At 44.6% G+C, this 11,212-nt stretch overlaps 1 protein-coding gene across 1 annotated transcript; it reads left to right on the forward strand.

Moving 5' to 3' along the window:
- The first annotated feature begins 4,321 nt into the window (after positions 1–4,321).
- Positions 4,322–6,659, forward strand: SLPI (secretory leukocyte peptidase inhibitor). Its single transcript, XM_032142133.2, has 4 exons — positions 4,322–4,455; positions 5,165–5,323; positions 5,747–5,896; positions 6,479–6,659. The coding sequence occupies exons 1-4, from the start codon at positions 4,347–4,349 to the stop codon at positions 6,481–6,483; spliced, it is 423 nt and encodes a 140-aa protein (XP_031998024.1). The 5' UTR covers positions 4,322–4,346; the 3' UTR covers positions 6,484–6,659.
- The last annotated feature ends 4,553 nt before the right edge of the window (positions 6,660–11,212 follow it).

Below are 11,212 nucleotides of genomic sequence, written 5' to 3' on the forward strand. Positions count from 1 at the left end.
AAAAGTGTTAAAAGTACTAAAATTAATTTTTAAATTTTCTTTGGCAGTTTCTCTCTAGATCTGCCCTGGTGTTAAAAAAATTATTTACAGTTGCTCCTCCACAAGTACTTGGATACTCACAGGGAGAGTGCCGACTCTCAGAGGTGTGCAGGGTCCCTGTCCCGCTACTTGGTGTGTGCAGGACCCACCAGCTGCCCGGGTCCCCCTGTCGCCAGCACCCTGGTAGTCAGGGACAAGCGGCCACACTAACAACATTTGAGACAGTAACTGGAACCCAGTATTCAGAGGAAGCATAAAGGATGATGCAGCCTCACAAGTAGTGATGTAACCAACTTTAATAAATGGCATTGGGAAGTGCAGAGGCAAGCAGGTTCCATCAGCCAGGGTTCTCCAGAGAAACAGAACCAATAGCTGATTATCTGGCTATCTCTATCTATCTATCTATCTATCTATCTATCTATCTATCTATCTATCTATCTATCTATCATCTATCTATCTATCTATCATCTATCTATCATCTATCTATCTATCTATCTATCATCTATCTATCTATCTATCATCTATCTATCTATCATCTATCTATCTATCTATCTATCTATCATCTATCTATCATCTATCATCTCTATCTATCTATCTGTCAGTTAAGATCTGTCTATCTCTCTATCTGTCTATCTACCTACCTACCAATAGGCCCAATCATGTCTATTTTGTCAAGAAATAAGACCACGTTTTGTCAAACATTTAATGGGGCAGAGCCAGATGGGTCCAGATCCAAGGACTAAGCTATTTAGTTAAAGACTGACAGCTCCCTGTGCGCTTAATGTGTGCAGGGACACGCCGGTAATAAAAACAATGTGTACTGTACTGAGGGGACCAGACAGTGTGCTGAGTGCTTTCCAAATACTCCTCACAACAACTGTACGACTCCAGAGGCAGCAACACTCTCATTTTACAGTGGAGGTAGCTGAAGTTCAAAGAGGTTCAGTGATTTGCTTCCAACCTGTAAGTCTGACTTTGGAGTTCAGGTTCTTAACAACCATGTGGTGTCGACTCTGTGTGCATGCTCTTTTCTGGAACCCTAGGCCTCGTGCAATACCTGACATGTGGTAAGAAATGTTAAATAACTTTTGTGTGAATGGATTGTATAAATGAATGAAGGAATCTATAGGATTTAGGCAGAAGGCAATAAAGGGTGTGTGAAATAGATTTTTTTTTTTTTTTTGAGACAGAGCGTCACTCTTGTAGTCCACTGGCATGATCTCGGTTAACTTCAACTCTACCTCCCGGGTTGAAGTGATTCTCCTGCTTCAGCCTCCTGATTATTACAGGCGCACACCACCACGCCCGGCTAATTTTTGTATTTTTAGTAGAGATGGGATTTCACCACGTTGGCTAGGCTGGTCTCAAACTCCTGACCTCAAGTGATCCACCTGCCTCAGTCTCCCAAAGTTCTGGGATCACAGGTGTGAGCCACTGCTCCTGGCCTTGAAATAGATTGAATGAGTCAATCTCAGGTTAAGATTTGGTTAGGAGCAGAAGTGTCCTCCACCAAACAGGTTCTGGGGATCAGCATGTGAGTAACCTGTTTTAGAAAAGCTCAATCTTGTGTGTGTCATTAATCCGCTATGCAGCTTTGGGCCCGGATCTTCTTCTAAGGGATTCAGTCTCTTTTACGCAAGCTGTGGGTTTGGTCTAGGGGTTAGCATTTTCTGTAAAGGACCAGACAGTAAGTATTTTAGGCTTTGCAGTAAATATTTTAGGTCCCTGTTGCCATTGTAGTGGAAAAATAGTCTTAGACAATACATAAATTAATGGATGTATGGCTATGTGCCAATAAAATGTTATAAAAATCGGTAACTAGGTGGATTTGGCCCAAGGACTGTAGTTTGCTGATCTAGAAAACCCTCGAAGTCCTCTTTAGTCTTAACATTCTATTATGTAAAGATTTAGAACCAATTATGTCAAAGATAATAATGATTATATATTATTATCTTCCTATGACACCCATGGAAGACATTGCTAATTGGGCACAGGGCTCTTTTCTGATGAGAAAGTAGTTGGCTCTAATCAATCAATCACAGATTAAGCAATCAGTCAATCACAGATTAAAAAAAAATCTTAAGCTGTAGCATTCTCCTTTTAATTTTTTTTTTTTTTTTGAGATGGAGTCTCACTCTGTTGCCTAGGCTAGAATGCAATGGTGCGATCTCGGCTCACTGCAACCTCTACCTCCAGGGTTCAAGTGATTCTCCTGCCTCAGCCTCCTGAGGATTACAGGTACGTGCCACCATGCCTGGCTAATTTTTGTATCTTTAGTGAAGATAGGGTTTCACCATGTTGGCCAGGCTGCTCTTGAACTCCTGACCTCAAGTGATCTGCCCACCTTGGTTTCCCAAAGTGCTAGGATTACAGGCATAAGCCACCATGTCCAGCCCCTTTTCATTCTTTAAGAAATAAATATTTAGAAAACTCCAGAGAATTTCTTGAGTGTGGCACTGAGGAAAATAGGAACAAACAGAGAGAGAGAGAGAGAGAGAGAACAGGAACTCTGTGAGAGAAACCAAATTATCCCCTGGGTGGTGGAAGTGAGAACAAAAATCTTGACCTGAGAGTGTCATTACCCATTGGTGGAAATCATATCCTCCATTTCTCTCTTACCTACCCTACTAAGTACTCCAACTAGGAGTGAATGCACCTGGCTGATAGTAGTTACCCTGTGCATATTAATTTTCTTCCTTCTCTTTTTCCACCAAAATTTGACTGATGATTGATTGATTATGTCCAAGTCTTCTGATCCACCAAAATTTAAACCATGGAGTGACTTTTGTATAAAGGGATCTGCTGCCAATTGACTACCTGGTTGCGGAATACTTAAATACTTCATGTGGAGCCATCGCTGCTTGATAATGAGTGGGTCTTTCATGTCTGTGGAAAGTTCCACAAACCTTCACCTTAGGAATGAATGGGATAATTCCAAGCATGAAGATAATGAGTCAAGAGCTTGGAGTTTGTAGCCAGATGAGCTTTGGTTGAATTTAATTTAATTTAATTTAATTTAATTTAATTTTTTTAAGACAGGGTATCACTCTGTCCCCCAAGCTGGAATGTAGTGGCACAATCATGGCTCACTGCAGCCTCAAACTCCTGGGCTAAAGCGATCCTCCTGGCTCAGCCTCCCAAGTAGCTGGGACTACAGGCATACGTCATCATGCCTGGCTAATTTTTTACACTTTTTTGTAGAGATGGGGTCTCAATATGTGGCCAGGGCTGGTCTCAAACTCCTAGTCTCAAGAAATCCACACACCTCAGCCTCCTGAGCAGCTGAGACAGCAAGTGTGTGACCCTACACTCAGCTATGGGCTGAATTTTAGAGATAATGATTGCTCTCTTTATAATTAGAAGCAATCTATGCAGACTGGGTAGCATATAGAATGGGTTTAATTTTTTGCTGTCATGTGAGATCTGTAAGGGATTTTGGGGAATTTTAGGAAGCAGTCCTCTAAGATCTCAAATTATCTCATAGCTAAATGTTGATTACAGTGACTGATGAGCTGCTTTCCCCCTTTATCTCAGATTCATTTCAATTCTCTTTAGTGGGAAGGGATACTATTCACTTATTCTTTTCAGAGTCCCTTCATGCCCTTAATTTCATAACCCTCTGAGAAGGGCTGACTTGTTAGTATCATTTCATTTCACAGCTGAGACAACTGAGCTCCGAAGAGATTTGCGGAGAGCAGAGCTCTTCTTCAGCTTTCATTTGTGAGTGCTTTTCCTGTGTCAGGCACAGAACAGGCACTGGGGATCTAACGGTGTAAATATTTCAGGGAACTAAGTATCAGTTGGTTAAACGAGCTGAACTTTTGAGAAAGAAACCGCATTGAGTAGTCAGCAGAGTTTCACAATGCCTGAGAGTCCAGTAACGTGAGAATCAGAATTAGTAATGTGAGAATAGGATGTATTGCACAAAGTCTCAGCTGGGAGTCTTTGTCTGTTTTCAGTTCCAGATCCAGGTAGCACCTTTGCAACTGACCACTTTTTCCCTCTCTCCACCTATAAGGCTAATGGCCTGGGGTCTTGTGATGTTTAGGGCTCAGATGGACACTGAGATGGCCTCTTTAATCAACCAACCTCCCAGGCCAACCTCTTCCCTTTCTTTTCTGGTAGTTGCTGTGTTGGCCTCATAGCCTTACCTGGCATAGGAAAGATAAACCATCTCCTTGGTGTCAGGATCTCTGGTCTCTGGCTAAGCTTCCTGCTTATGCAATAGTAGCTGGGAGGGGCCAAAAGAATTCTTGTGGGTCCACACCCACTGGTGAAAGAATAAATAGTGAGGTTTGGCAGTGGCCATGAGAGTCACTCCTGCCTTCACCATGAAGTCCAGTGGCCTCTTCCCCCTCATGGTGCTTCTTGCCCTGGGAACTCTGGCACCTTGGGCTGTGGAAGGCTCTGGAAAGTGTAAGTTGGAGTCACTCTGGTCTAATCTGGGCTCCAGGGTCAGAGGTGGGGTCTCCTGGTGGTGTGGGTGTGTCCCCTCTGTAGGCTCTGATCCCTCAGCTTAGTTTCAGGAGCCCTCCCTGAGGGTGGAATACATGTCTGGCTGAGCTCCAAGGTTTGTGTGAGAGTTTCTGAGCTTCCGGAAATGCTTCCTCTATGCAGCCATGCTGTCAGCCCAGGTCCCTCTCTCTCTTTCTCTCTCTCTCTCATGGTCTCCCTTCTTCTTCACCTGTCTGCGACTCTCAAATATTAGTTTCTGACTCTGCTTCTTTGTGTCTTTGCTTCCGCTATTTTGTCTCTGTGCTTCTGCCTTGGGCTTTAGCTCTCAACTTCTCTCACACCGGTTCTATTTATCTTTGTTTATGTCTCTCCATCTCCATCACTCCCAGCCTTCCTCTCTGCCTTTGTGTAGCCTTGTTTTGCTCTTGGGTGGGAGGCCTTGACTAGAAGCCTGCTGCCCTTTTCTTGGGTGTGAAATGTCCCCTCCATTTGTCTAATTCAATCAAGCCCATCAATCCACCTGGAGATCAGGCAGGCATGACCCTTTGGGTTTTGTGGATAGCTACTGAGGTAAGGGTCTCTCCCCTTCAAAAGTGGTGCTTTATTCAGGAGGCATGATGGCTCCTCAGTGCCCAGCCTCCTCCTGACCTCTTGACTTTCTCTTCAAAAGCCTTCAAAGCTGGAGCCTGTCCTCCTAAGAAATCTGCCCAGTGCCTTAGATATGAGAAACCTGAGTGCCAGAGTGACTGGCAGTGTCTAGGGAAGAAGAGATGTTGTCCTGACACTTGTGGCATCAAATGCCTGGATCCTGTTGACACCCCAAACCAAGGTAAGCAGGTCGGGGAACTGGGTAGAAAGGAGTGAGCCTGAGTACACAGCATTAGGGGGATGGGACTGGGTGATGGGTCCTGCCAGGCCTCCTTGTCAATCAGTCAGTGAGTCACACTGCCCTAAGCAGGAAGGTAGCCAGCAGCTGGTGAAGCAGTGGGCATTCAGATAGCTAGGTAGTTGGAAGCCTCCCACCTAGTCAGCACTGGACGGCTGGCCACCTGCATCAATGGGGGACCTGATGTTCTAGGAGAGCCAGGTGCTATGTTTGGGGGGTGCCTTAGGGAGAAGGTGGTGGTGATAGAGGTGGGGAGGAGATGATGCCCTCTGCTCAGGCTGGAGCAGGGGCTCACTCTAAAAAGTGGGGATGGGAGGGGTTGTGTAAAGTACAAGGCCTCTGACCAGTAGCCTCACTCTCACCTAGCAAGGAGGAAGCCTGGGAAGTGCCCAGTGGCTTATGGCCAATGTATGATGCTTAACCCCCCCAATTACTGTGAGACGGATGGCCAGTGCGAGCGTGACTTGAAGTGCTGCATGGGCATGTGTGGGAAATCCTGCGTTTCACCTGTGAAAGGTAAGCAGGTGGCGAGGGCACAGTAAGCTCCCTCCAGCCCTCTCAGCCTCAACCCTCTGGAGGCCCAGGCATAGGGGCAGGGGGACTCCTGACCCCTACTCCAAGCAGAGCCTCTGTCTGACTCCCTTGTCCTTCAAGAGAACTGTTCTCCAGGTCTCGGGGCCAGGATTTCCATAGGATCACCTGTGGCTTTGATTCTATTCTAGTGTCTCTGGGTGGGGGTCCTGGGCAAGTGACTTTCTGAGTCTCAGTTTCTTGATTGGTAAAATGGACATAATGAGATTGAAAGTGCTCTGCAAAGCACTATGTGCACTAAGAATTTATTATTCAGGTTGTTTCCATCATGTTTTCTGAGGTTAAATCACAAAGGATCAGTGGAGTTTGAGGATTATCTAGTTCGATGCTTTGAGTTTAGAGTTTTACGGTGAAAACGAGACTTGTGTCCTGACACTAAGTCTCTCTCAACTATAGCACTATCTTGCTATTTTCTCTATCTCAGGAGGATCCTTGGGCAGGAGGAAGGATGTGGATATGATTTGGCTGGTTTCTATGCTGAAGCTCTTATCTGATTTTCTCTCACAGCTTGATTCCTGCCATACGGAGGAGGCTCTGGAGTCTTGCTCTGTGTGGTCCAGGTCCTTCCCACCCCCAGACTTGGCTCCACCACTGCTATCCTCCTTTGGGGAAAGGCTTGGCACACAGCAGCCTTTCAAGGAGTGCCAGTTGATCAACGAATAAATAAACGAGCCTATTTCTCTTTGTACATCCTGCTTCTGTGATTCACTGGGGGTATGAGTGGGGTGGGAGGCTATGAGGGAAGATCTAGATATGAGGCCTCCTTCCTATGGATACATAGTGGGAGGAAGAGGCTTAGGGACTGGGGGGACTTGAATTTATATCATGAGTCTGAAAGTGCTGACTGTGATTTGATCTCCTAAATTTCGATTCTTTTGTCTGGGAAATGGCAATAAAAGTCAGTCTCTCACAGCATTTGGAACACTGGAGGAGGCATTGTGTATGTAATAAATAGCAATGTTACAAGGCCACAGCAAGTTCTCAAAAAACAGAGGCTATTTGTCGCTTACTGGAGTGATTTTGAGTCTCTTTCATTTCCTCTCTCTCCAAAGACACGATTTCTTCTATTTTAAGATGAGAACGTTATCACAATGGGTAACATTTATGACACACTATTGGCCATATCATGCAAGGGTGATGGTGCCCTTGACTCCAAGGGGCAGGAGTAACAGGAACTGGGACTGCTGAGAGCTAGGGAGCAGGCAAAGGGCCTTACTCCACATTGCTCTGCTCTGTGGACTCCAGAGGAAAGAGACAACTTGATTAGATAAGATTTTTTAAAATATTATAATTCAATCCTTTCCTGGAAAAAGTCACTAAACTAAAAAAATCTTCCTTACTACTTTCAACCAATGCTCTAAGAGCAGCAAGGGAATGTATTAAATTAACAATTCAATGAAGAGGAAAAAGAGGGAGAACCATTTTATTTCTTTGATGAGTGTGGCAGTCACCCTCCACGTTGGCCCCCAGTGATCTCGCCTCTTGATATTCACACGTTTGTGTAGCCCCCTCCTGCATTTTTCCATATTTGGTCTGTGTGACCAATAAAATATTGCAAAAGTGAGAGAGAGTTATGTCCTCATGAAATTAGATGACAAAATGCTTGCAGCTTCCATTTTGGGGGCATTCTGTCTCTCCTCAATCACTTACTCTGGGGGCATTCTGTTGCCAGGTCATGAGGACACTCAGGCCATCTGTGCAGTTGCCCACAGAGTGACGATCCAACACCTCTTGCCAAGAGCCCATGAGGAGCGGAGGCCCACCCACAAACACATGAGTGAGCCTGGAGTGGGTTTTTCAGTCTTGCTCTAGTCTTTTAGTTTTTTTTTTTTTTTTTTCTGAGATAGAGTCTCACTTTGTCGCCCAGACTGGAGTGCCGTGGCATAATCATGGCTCACTGCAGCCTTGAATTCCTGGGCTCAAGTGATCCTTCTGCCTTCACTTTCTGAGTAGCCGGGACTACAAGTGCACGTCACCACATCCAGCTGATTTTATTTATTAATTTTTTTTTTGAGACCGAGTCTCATTCTGTCACCGACGGTGGAGTGCAGTGGCGCGATCTCGGCTCACTGCAAGCTCCGCCTCCTGGGTTCATGCCATTCTCCTGCCTCAGCCTCCCAAGTAGCTGTGACTACAGGCGCCCGCAACCACGCTTGGCTAATTTTTTGTATTTTTAGTAGAGACGGGGTTTCACTGTGTTAGCCAGGATGGTCTTGATCTCCTGACCTCGTGATCCGCCCGCCTCAGCCTCCCAAAGTGCTGGAATTACAGACATGAGCCACTGTGCCCGGCCCCAGCTAATTTTTTAAAAAGTTTTTGTAGAGATGGGGTTTGCCATGTTGGCCAGGGTGGTCTTGAACTCCTGAGCTCAAGCAGTCTTCCTGCCTTGGCCACCCAAAGTGTTGGGATTACAGGCATGAGCCATTGCACCTGGCCCTCTCTAGTCTTGAAAAGACCGCAGTCCCGGCAGACAGCTTGACTGTAACCTCATGAGGGCCCTGAACCACAACCACCCAGCTAAGCTGCTCTTGGATTCCTAACTCTCAAACTGTGAGTTGATGTTAATGGTTTTAAGATGCTAAGTTTTGGGGAAAGTTGTTATACAGCAATTGATAAGTAATACAATGAATTTAGCAAAAATTTGATACTACAACCAAATATGGACAGTAAAATAAAATTATGGGCCAATGTCATCTTCTGTAAACATAGGTATGAAGATTCCAAGTAAAATGCTAAAAATTAGAATTCATCAGGGTTTTAAAAGCTTTCATAGAGTTCAATGTGAATGTAAATTTTTTTTTTTTTTTTTTTGAGACAGAGTCTCACTCTGTTGCCCAGGCTGGAGTGCAGTGGCCCAATCTCAGCTCACTGCAAGCTCCACCTCCTGGGTTCATGCCATTCTCCTGCCTCAGCCTCCTGAGTAGATGGGACTACATGCACCCACCACCACGTCCAGCTAATTTTTTGTATTTTTAGTAGAGACGGGGTTTCACTGTGTTAACCAGGATGGTCTCAATCTCCTGACCTCGTGATCTGCCCATCTTGGCCTCCCAAAGTGTTGGGATTACAGGTGTGAACCACCATGCCGGGCCATGAATGTGAATTTTTAATTAAAATTAAAAATAGGAATGAATCCAGAAAAGAAAACATACCTGAAACTCTGTAGCAATATCTACATTAAGTTAAATTTTCAGAGGAATTGTCACTGAAGTCAGACAATAAGGATCACCACTATTTTCAACAGTGTATGAAATATTTAAAACTGTGCAGTTAAATGAGATAAAGGAATAGGTGTACAAGATTGGGAAGAAAGTTACAAAATGGTCATTGTTTGCAGATAATATTGTTTCCTGTATAACAATTTGAGACATTCAGATAAAATAAGATTTAGGACAGTTGCTGGGTAAAAGGCCTACACAAAATTCTATAGCATTTCTACACATTGTTTATAACCAATCAGAAATAATAGAAGTAGACAAATGCTACAAAATACCTAGGAATAAGCCCCCAAATTGTGCCAGGCCTTCATGGATTAAAAACGAATTTTAGAAATAAAGGTCTAAAATATGAACTTGGTAGGTAAAAAAAATAATGTTCATGTTTGGGAAGACTTAATAAGGTAAAGATGATGATTACATACCTGGGGGATGTGGTGGTTCCAAGTCCAGGGGGTGCTAAGTCTCATTGGCTCAAGCAGCTGGGGTCTGCAATGTTGGTATCTGCATGGTCCTTGGTAACAAGGAATGCCTACAGAGGCTGAGACAGCTGTTGGGTCCTCAGCTGTTCCTCTGCATCCAGTGGTGAGGGGCTGGGCCAGCAGTGATGAAGGCCAGAGCCAGCAGTGTGCATACACTTTGCTGCAGAGGCTGGCTAAAGGCTTGTCTGTGGCAGAAGGGTCCAGCTGCTGGCTCATGCACGGCTGGGGTCAGAGGCAGAAACTGGAGATGGCAAACAAGCCATCATTAATCCTTAGGGAAACACAGATAAAAACCTCAGTGAGATACAACTATATTATCTATTAGATGACCAAAAACCAAAACCACAAACAAACTCCCATTAATACCAATTCCTATCAATAATGTAGAGCAACAAGAACTCTCATACATTGCTGGTGAGAATGCAAAATGGTATAGCCATGCTGAAAATAATTCGGCAGTTTCTTATAGTTGTATACTTACCATGCTACCTAGCAATTCCACTCCTAGGAACTTATCCAAGAGAAATATAAACCATATGCACACAAAAATCTGTGCCTGCAAACTTATAGCAGTTTTATTCACAATTGCCCAAAACTGGGAGCACCCCAAATATCTTTCCACTGGGAGATATGTAAACAAACTGTGCCATATCCATACAATGGAGTACATTTAGCATTGAAAAGGAACAAACAAGCCAGGCTTGGTGGCTCATGCCTGTAATCCCAGCATTTTGGGAGGCCAAGGCAGGTGAATCACCCGAGGTCAGGAGTTCGAGACTAGCCTGACCAACATGGAGAAACCCCGTCTCTACTAAAAAATGAAAAAAAAAAAAAAAAAAGAACAAACCACTGACGACATAGATGAATCTTAAATACATCATGCTAAGTGAAAGAAGATGGACTCAAAAAACTAAATATCATTTGATTCCATTTATATGACACCCCTCAAAAGGCAAAACTACAGGGACAGAAAGCACATCAGTGGTTGCCAAGGGATGCAAGTGCAGGAAGGTATTAGCTACAAAGGGTGCAAGAGAATTTTGGAGGTGATAGAGCTATCTTGATTGGGTGGTGGTCATGGCTGCATGTGTTTGTCAAAATTCATAGGACTGTGTAAATTGGGTAAATTTTACAATTAACAAGATAGACACAGTCTTTCCCCTTTAGGAAGGGGAATGCCAGTAAACCGGCATTGACGATCCTCAGTGATCACCATTAAGAAAGTGGCAAGTGCAGGGGAAGGTGGGGAGCAGATGAGGGGCTCCCAAATCAGAGACAGAGAGAGGCAGAGTAAAAGTTGTGTGGTGCCTACACTAGGGAGGGCACCAATCAAATGTATGACCTAGAATGTCAGAGTCTCACAGCCACACAGCAGCCACATGAAGGTCTGGGCAGCCTTACTTCAGGAGCTGCACCCCACCCAGGCTTAAGAGCTTAGCCTGATGGCTGGGCGAGGTGATCCATGCCTATAATCCCAGCTGATGGGTGAGGGAGGCTGAGGTGGGTTGATTGCTTGAGTCCAGGATTTCATGACTAGCCTGGGC

This window comes from Hylobates moloch, unplaced genomic scaffold (genome assembly GCF_009828535.3).
Source record: "Hylobates moloch isolate HMO894 unplaced genomic scaffold, HMol_V3 SCAFFOLD_21, whole genome shotgun sequence".
Taxonomy (NCBI): domain Eukaryota; kingdom Metazoa; phylum Chordata; class Mammalia; order Primates; family Hylobatidae; genus Hylobates; species Hylobates moloch.

Excerpts from the sequence above, each read along its gene's own strand:
- SLPI (XM_032142133.2), top strand. The coding sequence starts at position 4,347 with ATGAGAGTCACTCCTGCCTTCACCATGAAGTCCAGTGGCCTCTTCCCC. Across the intron at positions 4,456-5,164 it reads TGTGGAAGGCTCTGGAAAGT|CCTTCAAAGCTGGAGCCTGT; the intron begins GTAAGTTGGAGT and ends TCTCTTCAAAAG. Across the intron at positions 5,324-5,746 it reads TGTTGACACCCCAAACCAAG|CAAGGAGGAAGCCTGGGAAG; the intron begins GTAAGCAGGTCG and ends ACTCTCACCTAG.